This window comes from Camelus bactrianus, chromosome 5 (genome assembly GCF_048773025.1).
Source record: "Camelus bactrianus isolate YW-2024 breed Bactrian camel chromosome 5, ASM4877302v1, whole genome shotgun sequence".
In the NCBI taxonomy this organism is placed as follows: Eukaryota; Metazoa; Chordata; class Mammalia; order Artiodactyla; family Camelidae; genus Camelus; species Camelus bactrianus.
In genome coordinates, this window is record NC_133543.1 from 29439916 (window position 1) to 29458387 (window position 18472).

Sequence of the window (18472 nt, forward strand, 5' to 3'; positions counted from 1 at the left end):
CAACTATTCATATTAGTCTTGAGCTGCCAAAAAAGTAAAAGTTAAAGAAAAAGCCTGCTGGGTTTTTCCTAGACAGCATCACGCTAACCCTAGCCAAATTTCTGATATTAAGAGAAAAATAGGTTATTTTTAAAATGTTCTATTATTAACAGGATCACATTTATAAAGAGCAGAGCTTTTCCTTCTCTGATTTCTACAATTCATGGTTGAAAAACCATGCTAGAGAGATAGAGCAAACTCAGAAAAACTCCAATGAAACTATTGTGATAAATGATACATGACAAAATTACATTTAAACAGTTACTAGGCCCAAAGGAATCCAGCAGAGAATAAGTGCAAACAACGTGGGGGTTTTCTACTCCTAATTCCTTTGACAGAAATGACAAAATATGGTTCTTTCATGTAATGACAGGGAGAAAAAGGAAGCTTGAGAACATAAAATATGTTGCTGTTCAGAAAGGGATACAGTGTTCACATGTATTATATTTCAGACTGGCAGTTTTATTTGAAAAGGGTCTCTGGATCTTTGTTTTTAAGAAAGGGGACGATAAGAGTGGTAGAAAGAGGGGAGACTCACAATCGCTTCACCTCTTAGCATTTTTGGCAGACAAGACTGTCTAAAGGCTAATTTTAAATTCAGTTACCATATCCAGGGAAAAGCACGCAAGCAAATATATCTAAACAGAACGCCAAAAGAATGTTGTTAACGCATTTGTACATTTCCAATTCTTCCTTACTACCCTTACCCAACACCCAAACAAATCAGTTTAAATACAACTTCTCTTACTAATGTCTTCTGAAGCATCACTGCAGTCAAGATTGAGTCAAGTAACCATCTGCTGCAAATACAAATAGAGCTGCACTCAAGAATTATATTACACAGCCTTCCTAGCAAAGTTCTTACGTGCAAGCTGTTCTTGTCAAAACCAGAACCATTGTGATGATGCATCTTAATATTCAATCAGACTTTAAGTAAAGAGTGACAAAAGTCCACATATGGATGACAGCTGTTTCTTCAGTAAATATTTTCCCACTTATTGAATGGAGGCTTATGGCAGTTTAGGATACGTTCCACCAGACATTTCAGCCTAACTGCCTGGGGACGATTAAAACAATGACACAGATAAAATTTGAGCTTTCAAATCTTTGCTACAACCTACATCTGAAAAGACACCAGCTTTCCATCTAAAGTTGTTCACTGTGTCATTAATTTGAGAGGATCCTTTCCAAAAAGTTACCGGCAAACACTGAATGTATAAAACTTTATACATTTGTGCCCTCCCCCAATAATACCACAGTGTAAAATCAGAGCATAATTCCTGTATTAATTTTCTAATTATATGAACAAAGTTACTGGAAATTTAAACATGTACACCTATATTTTGACAAAATGTGAAATACTAAGAAAAGACAAATGAGTCTATTAGCTAAAAGAAGTTCAGTGAAGGCCTCCTTTCAACCAGTTAATCAGCTTGCAAAATTGGAAAGTCAAAGAAAAAGTGAAGATGGATTCTGATGATTAATTCAGTTACTCCATGATAATATAGTGTCTACTTATCAGCAGTTAGAGAAAAACAAATTGGTATTAACCAACAAAGACAACCTTAATGTTTAATGAATACCTCTGAACATGGATTATGCCCCTTTTATAAGTCCTACATGTTGGGTTGGACCTACGTTTGCTAATTGTCCATCTTTCAAGTAGCGTTTTTGAAGTTTACAAACTACAAGGCCCACTGCTTAACTTAAAGTCTTGAGTAACTTAGAGCTTCCTCTCTTTAACCTAAAATCACGCTGATGCTCTTTTCTGGTGACCTCAAAGCATTTCTTGGGAGAGTAGCAGGATGCCTGCATCTCAGGTTAGCCCTGCAATACTGATGTGTGAAGGAACTGGTATTCCTCAGCTCCTGCTTAGTTTGTTTTTTTTTTTTCCTGCAATGTAGTTGTTCAAATCAACATTAAAAAAAATTGTTTTTAAGCCTGTTGTCTCATATTCCACAACTTTCATCAGATTCTGTTGTTTTCTCCTTTTTTCCAATGGAAACCATGTCAGATCAAACGAAATAAAGAAGAATTTCTTACCCTGCTATGGGGTCAACTGCTATCGCCTTCGGATTCTGAAGCTCCAGATCAATCAGGGTGACACATACAGACCCGTTGTAATTACAAACAAAGATCCGGTCACTGACATGGTCCACAAAATAGAGATTTCTCGTGAGCCAGTCAATTGCCATTTGTTGCACATCTGAAAAATAAACACACAAAACCACTGAATCACAGGAGCAAATCCAGTATTATAAGCCAAAGAGTACATAAGTCTGCCCAAATCACCACAGAGGATATTTCAAAAGTATAGGTAGTTTTAGGATGAAAACTGCAAAGACAATTTCTTGCTATGCCAAAATAAGTGTTTAATTATTCTGTAAAATAATGACTACCTCTTGATATCTTTCTTTTTACTACCGAAGGACTGAGGATGGCTTAGACAAAAGGGAAAAGAGTTTCTAAATCCTAAAGAATAGGTATTTACAACAAAATATTTCTCCTAGTTTTTTGCATTTGTCCAAAATGGTTCATTTAACCCAACGGGTGTAACGGGTTCAATGACAGCTAAATGCTTTAGTAAATAGAGGAGTAAATATTTTTCATGAACTAAAGGTAAACCTTTATTTTCAGATCTTCTATTTTTTTTTAAAAGGAAGAGTGGAAAAGGAGAGCTGTATATCATTTTATTTACAAGAAATATCAAATACTTGGAAATAAAGCAAAAGAAGAGGCGATGCACTCTTTTGATGGCATGTGTAGGGACTGTAAAACAGGACTGCTCAACAACCGATAATTCTGGAGAAGAGTGCTATTGAATAATACTTTTTACAATGATGGAAATATCCTATGTCTATGTTGTTTAATGAAGTAATGACTAACCAACTGTGTCTAGTGAACACCTAACTTATGGCTAGTGTGACTGGAAAACTGAATCTTTTATCGTATTTCATTTTAATTAATTCAATTTAAATTTAAAACAATGTAGGAAGCTAGAGACTCATATGGATAGGGCGGCTCTAGAGGAATGTATGTTTTTGACGAGTATTTTCTACTTAATCAGAACTATACACTGAAATTTCATGCTAAATGGTTGGTATTTCTCTAACAGAAAGAATAATGCCAAAGGTTACTATTTCCTAGCCTGTGAGCCACTGATCATTTTAATACCAAAGTATAAATCTCATTTAAACATTCTTTTTTTTAATGCCTATAATTATGCATTTCATTAATGTTCTTAGATTATTAATATTGGGCTGGTTCCCACAGTGATGTCATAAATACATTTCTGGTTCATATTCATTCATGAATTTTATGACAGTTGTATTTTTATCTATTAGAAATTATAATTTGATACTTCCTTGTTTTAACTTACTATGGATCTATGGTTCACTAAGTAGTTTCCTTCTTCAATCTGAACCTAAATATTCTTCCTACCCTATGCTTCAGAACTTTCTTAGTAGCATGTTGCTACAGTGAACTGATAACCTCTCAACAGAAAGACAAACATAGATGTGTGTGTGATCATTACGTTCGTAATGGTATATATACTGTCAAAGCAAGGTAGGGAAAGCAGCAATTTTGCGGGACTTTCTAGCAATTCCTACAAGGACAAGCAGAAAGTAGATACTGCAATTCACTGGATACAGATTTTCAGCCCATCAATTATAGTTTCATTTCTGAATTACAGATTTTGTGGAAACATAAGCATTTAAATGTTCCACAAATTATAAGGACCAGTTCAGCAGCCAGGAGTTTTAAAAATCTGAACTATTTCTCTGTCTCCAGACATGTGGCGATGTATACTTTGCTTTGTTTTTCCGTCTTTTTGTATTATTCTATCAGCTAGAGAACAGAACCCACTGTTTCAAATGTCTTTTCAAATACCTAGAGTTCAGATAAAGTATGTGCCAAAGTCCATTCAATGACCCATCTCTCATGCTAGGCATGCAGCTGGTTTAGTCTATGTAATTGTAATTTCAGACAAAAGAGCTGTTTGACAACATTCACACCTTCTTTCCAAGCTGGTTCCTTGCAGAAAGATTCTCTGCTACTGAAACAATAGGTATTGTTAACAGCCATCCTAGTTTGAAGCAGAAAGGTCTCACTAAAGAAACTGATAATTAGCCAGACACTTAGTAACTATGGGAATTGGTTTTGTTTCCTTTCCCTATATTTGAAGTTTCTGTCTCCTTTTAGTGTGACTTTTATTAAGATTGGAGAATTAAAGCAATCAAACAAAAAAGTTCAAGTAAACAAGTCGATAGATAGACAGAAGTAAATAAATTAACTAAAATGATTTGAACATTTTAAGAGAGAGGTGAATTTTCTAGACAACAGATTCAGGATTTCATTTCCATTTTGATGACATATAACAAAGTTCATAGGAAATTGCTGAAGGTAACTAGTAATTCTGTGACATTACAAAAAAGTCTCTACATTTTTAGTAAGATCCTTATTACTTTACTGTTACTAGGAAAAGAAATTAAACATGTTCCTGTTCTTATATTTCTCTAGTTGCCTTTTATTCAATCTTTAAGCCAAAGTCACCAGGATTTTTCCCTCACTGCTCCTTTGAAATGGCTACTTTATGGGAACTCAGAATTTCTTTACTTTTTTTTTAAATTGACATACAGTAAGTTACACTGTGTCAATCTCTAGTGTACAGCACAATGTCCCAGTCATACATATACACACATACATTCATTTTCATATTCTTTTCATTAAAGATTATAACAAGATATTGATTATAGTTCACTGTGCTATACAAAATAAATTTGATTTTATCTTTTTTATATATAGTAGTTAATATTTGCAAATCTTGAACTCCCAAATGTATCCCTTCATACCCCTTTTCCTGCTAGCAACCATAAGACTGTTTACTATGTCTGCAAGTCTGTTTCCACTTTGTAAATAAGTTCATTTGTGTCTGTTTTTTTAGATTCCACATGTAAGTGATATATGGTATTTTTCTTTCTCTTTCTGGCTTACTTCACTTAGAATGACAATCACAAGGTCCATCACTGTTGCTGCAAATGGCATTATTTTATTCTTTTTTATGGCTGAGTAGTGTTCCATTGTATAAATATACCACAACCTCTTTATCCAGTCATCTGTTGATAGACATTTACATTGCTTCCATGTCTTGGCTCTTATATGTAGTGCTGCTATAAACATTGGGGTGTATGTACCTTTTTTAATTAGAGCTCCCTCCAGATATATGCCCAGGAGTGGGATTGCTGGATTATACGATAAGTCTATTTTTAGTTTTTTTAAGGAATCTCTATACTGGTTTCTATAATGGCTGTGCCAAACTACATTACCACCAGCAGTGTAGATGGTTCCCTTTTCTCCACACCCTTTTCAGCATTTATTATTTGTGGACTTCTGAATAATGGCCATCCTGACTAGTGTGAGGTGACAGTGATACCTCATTGCAGTTCTGATTTGCACTTCTCTGATAATTAGCCATACTGAGCATTTTTTCATATGCCTATTGGCCATTTGTATGTCTTCACTGGAGAACTGCTTGTTTAGGTCTTTGGCCCATTTTTGGATTGGGTTTTTTTGTTGTTGTTGTTATTAACTTGTATGAGCTGTTTATATATTCTGGAAATTAAACCTTTGTCAGTCACATCATTTGCAAATATTTTCTCCCATTCTGTAGGTTGTTGTTTTGTTTTACTTATGGTATCCTTTGCTGTGCAAAAGCTTTTTAAGTTTAATTAGGTCCAATTCAACGTAGTCTTGGAAGTCTTAGCCACAGCAATCAGGTAAGAAAAATAAACAAAAAGGGATCCAAATTGGAAGAGAAGAGGTAAAATTGTCACTGTATGTGGATGACATGATACTATACATAGAAAATCCTAAAAGCTCCACACAAAAACTACTAGAGATGATTAAAGAATTCGGTGAGGTAGCAGGATACAAGATTAACATACAGAAATCAGTTGTATTTCTTTACACAAACAATGAAATATCAGGAAAAGAAAGTAAAGAAACAATCCCTTTTAAAATTGCACCCTCAAATAAACACTTAGGAATAAATCTGACCAAGGAAGTGAAAGACATAACATGGAGAACTACAAAACACTGATGAAGGAAATTACAGATGACTGAAAGAAATGGAAAGATATCCAATGCTCTTAGATTGGAAGAATTAATATTGTTAGAATGGCCACACTGTCCAAGGCAATCTACAGATTTAATGTGATCCTTATCAAATTACCTGGGACATTTCTCAAGGAGACAACAAGTAATCCTAAAATTTATATATAATCACAAAAGACCCAGAACTGCCAAAGAAATATTGAAGAAAAAGAATGAAGCTGGAAGAAAAACCCTCCAAGACTTGAGACAAAACTATAGAGCTACAGTAATCAGAACAGTGTGGTACTGGCACAAAAACAGATATGGCTCAATGGAACAGAATAGACAGCCCAGAAATAAGCCCACAGACCTACAGTTAATTCATCTTTGACAAAGGAGGCAAGATTATACAACAGAGAAAAGACAGTCTCTTCAGCAAGTGGTGTTGGGAAAACTGGACAGCTGCCCCTGTAAGTCAATGAAGTTAGAACACTCCCTCATACCATACACAAAAATAAACTCGAAAAGGCTTAAAGACTTAAATATAAGACAAGGCCCTATAAACCTCCTAGAAGAAACCAGAAGCAAACATTCTCTGACATAAACCTTAGCAACATTCTTCTAGGGCAGTCTACTCAGGCAATAGAAATAAAAATGAAAAATACGTATTTTTAAAACTTTGGTTTTCATATGCTAATACAACTTCATCTCTAACCAATCTAAAATATCAATATTATTAATCATAAAGTAATGCTTCTTGTTAAAGTTTCAATAAAAAATTCTAAGTATTTGTTGTATGTGTGGCTAGAATCATTTTTCAATACTTTTAACATTATATAATGATGCTTACAAATAAATCAAGTATATTCAATATGAACTATAAAAAATAAACTGAATTCCCATAATTCAAGATAAAAACTTTAGAAAGCACAGATGATTCAGCTTGAATTTATCAAAATAATTACCTTGATGTCCCATGTAAATTGTGTGCATATCATCCCATTGACATGGGGTGGAAGACATTAACTGAGAGACTCAAAACGAAAGCTCAGACTAAACATACAGAATTGAATGTAACATTGAGATGATTATTTGCATAATTCATACATCATGAGCATACTGCCTCAATTATCTGCATTTTAGGAACAAACGTCTTTTGCACAAATTATCTAATACCTGATATAATTGCCAAGGGAAACCTGCATAAATAATTACAACTATAATGCACTCCTTTAAATCCAAATGCCATCTTTCTTTCTGCCAGACATGACTCTTTGATGTCTATAAAGGATGATGAAATACTTGAAGAGTTTCTGAAATTACTTGATGAGAGACAAACAATAGATCAGGTCTAATGGGGCACCTTGGAGAATACACGGGAGTCTTTTGTTTAAGTGAACTGATGACTCCAAGGAAAGATACAAAATCAGAGAAACCACACTGTGATGTACTGTGAATGAAAGTAACGTGACGAGAACTATTCACACACATGCACAAACACAAACACACATATACATGCATACACAAAGTGGCCGCTTCAGCGGGAGATTTTTTTTTTTTTAATTCCCAAAGGAGAACAAAACACGGCAACAACCAGTTTCTATACTGCTGTTTCTGAACTTATAAGTAACAAAGAGAAAGCAAAAAGGAATTCCTAGTAAGAAAGAATTGATATTAATGATTCTTGACAAAGATACAAAAAAAAATTTTGGTGGATACTCAAAATTGGCTCCACTAATCTCATTCTATCTTTTGTCCATTAGGAGAGATTGGAAATCTTAAATCTACATTTTCCACACAAACTTGAGGCAAAAATTTTGGATGCTAAATGATGTGCACTCTGAATTTTGGAAGCAGAAGTGAGAGTGGAGCTATTTTCTTGTTCGTTTTAACTTTTTGGACTGGCAAGCGTGATGGCTGGTAACATGTTCGCTTGGAGTAGTGTTTCAGTGTCTACCATTCAGCATCCTGGGTGATAAGGGTGTGGGTACCAGCAACAGTGGCCATGGCTTCAACGCAAGCTTCCTGGTCCCTGGATGGCAGCTGTGGATGACCCGTCTCCAGTTTCCAGAGTATCTGGAGGTGGCAGCGGCAGCAGCAGCAGTCGTGGGTCCTTGATTCCAGCTGGCTGTAGTAAAGACCTTAGAGACAGTAGCTCCTAAAGCTCAGTGTTATTCTGGAGGCCATTCCCAAGGCACCGTCTAGGAAGCTCTCCGATTTGTCTCATCCAACAAGTTAAAGAGCACGCTGTATTAAAGTACTTCCTGATTCAAACAGTGAGATTTCTGTTCACTGCTCAGAATCTGGACCGATACTCTGATGTCAGAAAAATTTGACAGAAAAGTTTGATTCCAAACAAATTAGCAATATATTTTTAAATAAACAACACAAACAACCAAACTAAGTCTTAAGGCCAAGTGAGGTATTTCATCTGGATAAGAAGTTATTCTCACCAGTTCTGACAAGTTGAACTGTTCCACCAAGCCACAAGGTTTTGTTGCTGTTGTTATTTTCAATGAACAAAAAGTATCTCCTAACAACATAAAACTAAAAATCGAATCTTCTTTGGTTATAGAAATATTACTGGGTTTTTTTTTGTGTGAACATCTCAAGGGTAATAACACTCTCTAGTACAGCTGGGGGCATGCTTTAAATCACAGATTTGTTGGAAAATTAGTCTCATTGTTAATTAGTAGTATGTAGACCTCCACCATTCAGTTTTGGAAATATACTGTAACTGCTGGCTTTTTTTTTTTTTTTTAAGTGAAACTGGACTAAATAATTATACTTAATATACACACACATATATACGTGGATAGATACATCTTCTTTAATAATATCTTAAAACAGGGAGATAAAACAATACAGATTAATTCTCACATTAAAATAACAAAAATTGCCAAGAGACGTTATATTATTTTACCAAGTAAATGTTGTCATTAAGATGATAAAGACAGAGTATTTTAAGCACAGACCTCATCATTAGATTTGCAATTCCAGGAAACCTATTTGAGCTCCTCACCAAAAGATTATCAGGCTTTGGGAAATTATTTCTTGCTTTCCAGACTCCCAGGAGACTAATGTATCAACCAGAATGCCAATTCACAGAATGTTAATTTACAACTACTGATAGAATTTTCCAGTGACACGATTACTAAAAGATGCCATCCTAACAAATTCCTTCCTAGAATTACGGTATCTGAGAAACCAAATTTGAAAAGTTATTTGAAAAGCACAGAATGAAAGCGAAGGGAATTCCACAGACCTCAGGTTTAGTCTTTCTATGTTTTGTGGGGTACTCAGAAAATTATCAGGGCTACACTACAAAATTCTGCCTTTCTAACAACTGGAATACCTGTTAATGTGTCTTCAACACAATATGTAATTTTTGAATCTAGAAACCTATTTCATTAACATTTAAAAAATCGTTCTCCATCTCATCATTTGACACCATTCTTGGACCATTGAGAGGTTCTGTCACCGTACTCTTGTCTAGCTCATGGAAAAATTGTTGTAATTAAATTGAAGTTACTTGACACTGGCTGCATTTCTAAGTGAGTTCCAGAATACACTCTTCTTTTTGAGAGCTGCAAATGTTAGCCACTATATACAAAAATAGACTAAAAAACAAATTTCTTCTGTATAGCACAGGGAACTATATTCAGTATCTCACAATGACCTTTGATGAAAAAGAATATGAAAATGAATGTATGTATGTATATGACATTGTGCTGTACACCAGAAATTGACACACTGTAACTGACTATACTTCAATAAAAAGAAAATAAATAAACAGAATACACTCTGTTACCACCCTCAACTACAATTCATGTTTTAGCTAGGCTCTTTTCTGGCATGAACTTCACAGGAGACCAAATCTTTGTTGCATATCTAATGCCTCTAAACTACAATACTGAAACAGTCTCTGGTTTTGTCACCAGAGTCTCAGGGCATGTGCTCCCATAACTCTCATAACCCTCTGGGTACAAACTAAAAGTTGTTGGGCTCTTGAGAATAAATAGCTAGAAGATTGTTGTTACCATCTCTGTAACTCTCTGTACATACACAGCTTTACAGGTTTAGCTCAGAGAAAGTGAATATATTAAAAAGTGATGGGAGAATCCAATCTGAGTGATTTTCCTTAAGACCTCTAAAACAGTATTTCTCAAAGTGGGTAACATAAAACACTAGATATTTGGGTTGTTAATATGTATTAGACATATACACACATTCATACCACATCCTTAGAAACAAGCACTCACAAAAATGCACTCACAGACACACATATAAAAATACCAATAAAGTGTTCAGTACTCAAGTAAAGGAAATCTTGGATTAAACAAAGTAAAATAGGTACTTTACTGAAGGACCCTTCATAATATTTAATAGGCTAATGTATGTATAAATCTCCAATAACATTATACAGATGCAGAATTTCCTAAACTCATGTGACAATGATGAACTCATTTTCTTCCAAGAATGTTTCAGAAAACTGGTGTCCCAAGGAATGTATTTTAGAAAATATACTATACAATGATTAAGATGTATCTACTGTGAGTGATTAGGTGGGAGAAAAAAAAAGAAGTAAATGGGAGGAACACACACACACACACACACACACACACACACACATATCCCTGCAGAATAAGAAAAGCAAACGGAAAGGAATGGAACGGGAAAGTAGGCTTAGATCTGGGAGGGATTCCAGCAATTCTGTGAACAAGTTCTTTTATTTTAAAATTATTTGTTTGTATACAGTCACACAGTTAGTTAATGACTCAGCTAGGACCGTATCAACTCACCCCAAATATTGTGGTGAGGGAAATACAAAACTTAGTGCTAAAACAAATCTACAAATCACAAGATGTTATAGCCTGGAAAAAAAAAAACAAACCTTAATCAAAAACTGGAATGCTATATATGCCAGTTGTGTTATCTTGCTTAATTTGGCTCCTACAGCTCACTGTCTTTAGATTTGATGATAAGTGCTTAAAATCTTATAAATGTCTTTACAAGATTAAAGTCTTCCAATGGTGAAGAAATACGAGAAGAAAATGTTTGTTTTTACTTGGCATAAATCCCTTAAGATAATGTAAAATAAAATGAAAAGAAAGAAGGAAGATAAGTAATTACAATATTATACCTAAAAAGAAAATAATCAAATTTATCAAATACGTATTAAATCAGAAGTTATTTTACTAGGCTACTTGCAACAAAAGTAGTCTCTCCTTTTTTCCATCTGTTTTCTCCTTTTCCCTCACTTCCTTCTTTCTTCTGCCAAGATAAAGTTTACCAAAATAGAAACATTACTTTCATTAAGTAAATATCATGGATTTCAAATATACTTCAGGAGTTATTCATGATGAAAAGATCACCTTTTCTTTCAAGTTGCAGACTGGTAGATTAAGTAAACCTGCTAAATATTATGTTCTATGTGGTATATGGTACTGTGATGGTATCATCAAGACATTCTCATTTTAATAATTAAAATCCATTAATACAACAAATAGAAATGTGAATCTAGACAAAAATACTGTGAGAATAATGATTTAAAAATCCTGTATGGCAAAAAACAAAATTTGGAGGGGGGGTGTATTTGTATCCAGTGTACGTATAAAATATATTTTATCAAATTCATAGAAAACTGAATATGAATAATTGAAGCTTAGCACATCTCTAATTTCTGCTTTGATGAATTTCAAGTATGTTGCCAAATGACACTAAAATAGTAATTGAGTTATTTGCAGCCTGGCAACTAAACTGACAGTAAAGATCAATTTATAGAGGAACAGAGTACTCTAGAGTTTTAAAAAAATGTTTGCTTTTCTTTTTAACTAGGCACCCAGACAGCCTTTTAAGGTTGTGTACCAATTGTCAATTAGAATAGGTTACTTATGTCAAAGTATAAATTCATCAAATGTTAATGTAAAAAGTAAGGAATAATTTAATACCAATGCCTACCATATTGAGCATATGGTATCATGCAGGAAATTCTGTAAGTTCTCTACCTATGTGCTCTCAGATCAAAATCTCTGCTGATATTAACTGCCTTTTTTTTTTTTTTTAGCTCTCAGTGGGTGGTCAGATCACTTTGTTAAAATTCCAGATCCCAGCAAGAATGCACTGTAATAACTAGCTTCACACAGACACACACACATACAGCAATTATATCTCAGAAAAAGTTATTTTTAAGTTTTTACATAAATTTGCTAAATAAAAGATGAGAAGCTTCTAAGAAGTATAAAGAGTTTAATGAAACATGTATTTTCATAATCAAACAGCAGTTAATAAAAGTTATCTCTGAGAATAAATAGTTACAGTATTCTTAGTATATGGAGCATGTGGTTTGGAATCTTCACAGATGTTTCTTCGGGAATAATGTAAAACTAGTTAGTATAGTCACATTTTTTTTTCCTGCAAAATTCAGATGTCCACAAGATATGCTGATCAAAAAGTCTGGATTCTAAATAGCCAAAACAACAACAATGCAACTTTTGGGGGGGGGTAGGAATGGGAAATCTCGATTGTAAAATATTATTCCATTTTTATCTTATTTAATACAAAATTTCATTAATTTATAAGATTAGGATGGTCATCACCATTTCTTCTTCTTCAGCGTCTCTCAGCTAGGCACTGACCAATGTCTGATCTTTCTCTAGTGAAACGCTAGGACCCAAACTGGTCAATTGCTGAATATAGTTTATCTCTGGTGAAGAATTCATTGCATGAGTGTCTCAGTTGGAGGTAGCTACCATAGTTTCTCAGAGGTTGAGAGATACAAAGAACATCCTGACTCTGCTCTTTACTTCTTATCCCCAAAGCAGCTGGGTTCTTGATAATAACTAAATGTATAGGATTGGGATGGGAAGCACATCCACTATTTTATACACCCAAGAAACTAAATGTAAGATAATCGAAGCTCTTTTCTAAGAAAAAGCTCAATCAGACTGAGAGGAGGAAAAGGGTTAAAATTCAAGCTATGTTGTTCTGTTTGATTTCTGCACTAAGAATTAATTGCCCTCTATTTTAACAGCTTTGGCTCTAGTACTATTTAGTTACCACTGCCTTGGGGGTGGGGAGACCTGGAATGATTCTGATCAAGTTGTTTCCTTTGTCATTAAGGTTAGATCCCAAAATAAAATCTATAGGCACATTTCCTGACCCTGGGGAAGTCAGAGATTGAGCCAAATAAAAGCTAGTGGTCAACAAATCTGGTAATCACAAGGACGCCAAGATTACCATGTGAGGCTATTTTCTAGACTCAGATCAGATCATACTTAGTCATAATGCAGACTGGTTTTCTAAATGTCCCTAGTAATGATTTGGCATGGTCTCTCCAGAAGTTGGTTCTAACCTTGTCCCCTCTAACTCTCCACTCCTCATCCTTTGTTACCTTGGTTTGCTCAACCAACATTTATTCTAGAATAAATAGGCATTTTGCTAAAATCTGATTTGAAGATGAATAAAACACACATCCTTAACTTAGAGTTGTCACCCTTTATTTGGGAAACCGACAGGTAAATACACAGTTAAAACATAATACATTTGACTATGATGTCCAAGGGTCACATAGGAAGGGCTGCTAAATTCAACTGGAAAACTTTTGGAAAGGATATGATACCTTAAAGAATGAATAAGAGATGCTTGGTTATAGGAAATGACAATCTATGGTCTGTGGTGAAGAACCAGAACACATGGAAATAAGAAAATAAAGTGCATTAAATGAAGTGTTAGTACTTTTTTTTAGGTGCAACATATGATTTGAGTAGGGAGAGGCAAGGTGGAGGCCTCCCAGAGAAGCCATATAATGAAGTTTCATTTTATCTTGAGATAAATGGGAAGGTACTAAAAATTTTGTATTTGGATTTTAGGTAATGGAACATCATGACCGCTCTAGCAGAGTTGGAGAGATTGAGGTGGACATCTAAGTTCACACTGGAGTGGGCAGCTACGCTAGTACTCACAGAAAGGCAAATTAAAGCAACGTGAATGATGTTTCACCAATCAGATAGAGAAAGATGACTGTAGAGGAAAATTCCTAAGAATGCAATAGTGAAGCATATGCCTTGTGAATAAACTATGCCAAGTTTCTACGATGATTTCTACACCATTATGTGATACTGTGTAGTCTGAGAGTATTGCTGCCAGGTTCTATAATCATCTTTTTAAGTACAAAGACTCACTATGAGCTGAGACTGTTTAAGACTAGCACTTCTACTATTACCGGTTGATTATTTCGTCCAAAGACTACATTTGTATTTACCATAGGGACACAGCCTGATCATTGTTGTCTGGTCATAACTTAATAGAGGATGCTTGTGAAACACTCAAGACTATGATATTCCTAGGCTGCGCTGGAGTAAGTAAGGACTATTTCATAATTACGAAAGGTCATTGCTTAGTATCTATTAAGAGATCAAGGTTTCTTAACTTAAAAAATTTATTTCATACATTGAAGCTCATTGTCTTATCTATGAACTATTACATACACTACACATATCTACAATTCATGTGGTGGCAAAGAGGTCTAAGTGTAGAATTTTTAATGCACAAAATAAATAGTAAATGCCATCTATTAATATTACATGATTATTAGAGAATTGTTAACTCATGATTAAGAAGGAAGATTGATAAAAGACATACGTAAAGTATTAGAATTCAAAAATTATCCACTCAAGGATTTAATTTAGTGGATCTAGGCAGAGGTTCAAAATGGAAAATGAGCGAAGGTTGATATCGAAACAGGCAAAATAAAAGGAAGATAAAAGCCAGTGAATGGGGTTAATCCAAAAGCAAAGTGTATAAAGAATAAGCAATCTTTTTGTTTTCTGCCTGGCATGCTCTGCTAGACTGGAGCTCAGCTCATTAATGGATCAAGACAAGCTTCTTAAGTCTATACTAGAATCCTAAGAGTGATACTCAAATTTTGCAGAATATTGAAGAATCCTACTTAGAAGGGATGTGTCTACTATACACCTGGGAGAGGACACTGTGGTCTTCAATCATCTTCCTTAATAAGGGATATACCCTGAAAATATTCTTATCAAAGTCAATCATCTCTGTGAGTTTTGTCCTGAGGAAACAGTTGGGCATCCTACTGTTAGGAATCCCATCACTTTTGCTGATTTGGGGTATGTGTGTCTCTACCACAGCACTCTCCAAGAAAAATTGGGGGGAAATAATTAGTTGCTGTAAATGTACTTTGCATAAATACCAGGAGAACTAATTTTGCTTACAAAACACTTAATACCAAAATTTTCTTTAAAGTATGCAAGTTTCAAGCAAAAATACTTGAGTAAATATCAAGCATCCATAAAAAAGAAGAGTAAAACTCAATATGAAATAAAATCTCTAGAAATTTTCCCCAATGTTCCTTTGTCAATATAATGTATTCAGCATATTATTATCAGTCTTCTTCATTCTCTCACGACATTGCTCAGGCATGATTTTCAATATTAAAAGTACTTCTCCTTAGGTGACTGTATCAGAATCATTTGTTGGGGTTTTCTAGATGACACAGCTTTCAGCAAGTCACCTTGTCTACCCTCTTCCAAGATTCTTACACCTCTCTCCCACGTAGACTGCCTCTGAGAGTCACCATTACTAACGTTAGTGTGCCCAATTATTTTGGCTCTCTAAAATGAAAAATATATTGAGACCCACTGGGACAGCGCGGTGTAGCAAAAGCCATGAAGTCTGACCCTGCTCAAACCTATAGTCAGTACCAGCTCTGTGCTGCTGCCTAGTTTCTCATTCTTAATTTTCACTTTAGCACAAGGGGAAAAATAATGCCTCCCTATTGCACACAGCCATTTAGCACTTTCAATAAGTTGTACATATGATTATTTGTAATAGATTTGGGAAATTCTCTGAAGGGAATCTATCTGCCTTTCTAGTGCAGAAGAAAGAACACAGTATTTAGAAGTGCCATCTCTGCCTTCATTTTATCCATTCAGTATTGTCTAATACATCAGTTCTGTAGTTAAAATTTTATCTATTATGAAACAGAAAGAATCTATCTCTCCTGCACACCCCACAGAGATATGGTAGGTATCCAATGAGATGATATGCAATCAATATTTTAATATTACAATAGTAACGTTCACTAATATATTGCATAAGTTTTTAAACTCAAGTCAGTTTGACCTACAGTGATTAATTTTCTCCTCATAGTAATCATTAGAAATTTTAAAAATATTTTTTCAAAAAAGAATGTTTTCAGGTAAATTTAGAGAAAAGAATCTAAAGATAATGAGGAGGGAGAAGCTAAAGATACTCTCTGCAACAGTGGAGACTGACATGTATTCAGGCATACTTCCATCACTTCAGTGCATTATTTTTGCTTACATGGTGCAACAGAGATTTGATGTAATTATACATGCAAGGAATATCTAAACTTCATTATTAACTCACACATTGTCATGACGAATGCAGAGATCAACATATCCATCAGAAGCTGTTCTGTGACACGTTGATAAAACACGTGGTTTACAAGCAATGACAGAGGAGCTGAGCCCTGCTTACACCTCTGTCCCATTCTCATCATTGAATTACTTCCACACATTTAATCACTTTTTTCTAAAGTGACTGAAATTGCATGGCTTGAAACTGACTTCACCAAAAATTATTTATTCTAATTAAAATATTTCCATGGCAGTTATGTTTAGTTCAAAATGAATGCTCTATTCATTTTAGTGAATCACCTAAAAAGCATCAATCTCTTTATTTTTCTAGATTTGCCAAGAATTGCTTTATAACAATTTTATAAATCACATGCAATCTAAGTTATAAATTTTCTACAAAAATGCTAATGTACAGTTGCTTGACCAACCCTAGATTTACTAAAAACAATCTGTTTGAAAAACATATATTTAAGATCTTCAAAATATTGTATTTTATGTATTAAACATTTATTTCTGTTTAACTTTGTATTCCACTTTTAATAATCTTTGCCACAGATCTAATCTAATCGCAGTTATCAAACATTACGTAGTACTATTTCCTTACCTTTTATAAGGATTAATAACCAATTCCTTTAATTGTATACTACAAACATTAACAAAATATGATTACTGAATTCAAATCACCATTCTACATCTGAAAACTACATTTATCCTGCCTTAGCACTCTTTATATCCTTCTAACTTGACTGCACATTTTATTCATTTCTCTACCAATTTTTATGTTAGTAGCAGTTGTCAGAATAAGTTTTTTTTTCTCTAAATAAAGCATAAAATAAACGGACACATCTTGCAGTTTCCCCTGGCAAGCACAAATAAATTTTTATATTCTTCCGTGGGAAGGGTGCAGAGTAGAAAAAAGAGAAAAAGAGAGAGAGAGGCATGGAGAATGTGTGTATGTAACACTGTGATATGCAGGAAGGACAGTTACTAGTTTGTGAATTTCCGACATGAGAAATCAAGTGAATAATAAATTACAAATTACTTTTTTGGAATATGATGTATAAAAACTCTGATTTACTAGGAAAAAAGTCAACAAGCACAAGTAGTTGCTACCAAGTAGCATAAACCTAATACTTTTCAAGATATTTTAACAAACACTGTAGTTGACAAGCTTATAATTATCAACTCTATTTCTTGTTTCTTGTTATTTTCTTTTTAAATCCCACCTTCATTATCACATTGTGAACTATCATTCAGTGAAAAATCACAGTTCTCGTCTAGGTGATACTGTAATAAGCATTACAGAAAGAATTAAAACTAACTCTTCAATTTGTTGCTTACATAAACAGTGAAACGCTACGTGTATGTGTGTGCATGTGCAAAACACGCAGGGGACACATTTATGTAAGTGCATTCATATTTGCATATATAACTTTTCAAAACCCATTAGTTATGCTAGAAAATCTATGAATCCTGTCTACCGGTCTGTAAATGAAATCCTTAAATGGTGATGTGTAATATAAATTAAAATACTTACTGTAGAAGGACTGAAGAATATTGATTGCCCATTCATCTGTTAATCTTTCTGTTTTTGTCATCTGGATACATTTGAGCTGATTTGAAGATTCTCTTGATTCAATCCAACAAATCACATCTTCACTGTAAATAAAATCCAGAGTATGAATTTCTTTTCCGTTGACTGAGCTCAGGGTTGCCATTTTACTTCCATTAAGATAGAAAACCTCAATTGTTTGAGAATTTGCAATTAACAACATAGGTGGCCTATCCGTAGGCTCTGGAATAAAACATAAAGAGGAAAGTGAGTTTAGTAAAAGAGAGTCACTTTTTTAAAACAATTTTGAATGACATTGTTAGTTATTCCTATATATGCATATTTCACAATTCTGCATGACACTGAACGTTATTCCTATATATGT

At 34.2% G+C, this 18472-nt stretch overlaps 1 protein-coding gene across 1 annotated transcript in view; it reads right to left on the reverse strand.

The window, feature by feature from the left end:
- LRP1B (LDL receptor related protein 1B) overlaps nucleotides 1-18472 on the reverse strand; it is a 1597029-nt gene that overhangs the window by 828621 nt on the left and 749936 nt on the right. The window contains exons 6-7 of the mRNA XM_074363587.1: nucleotides 18073-18330; nucleotides 2083-2245 (exon numbers count right to left, since the gene is read on the reverse strand). Coding sequence (XP_074219688.1) covers nucleotides 2083-2245; nucleotides 18073-18330 — 421 coding nt within the window. The remainder of the gene's footprint in view (nucleotides 1-2082; nucleotides 2246-18072; nucleotides 18331-18472) is intronic.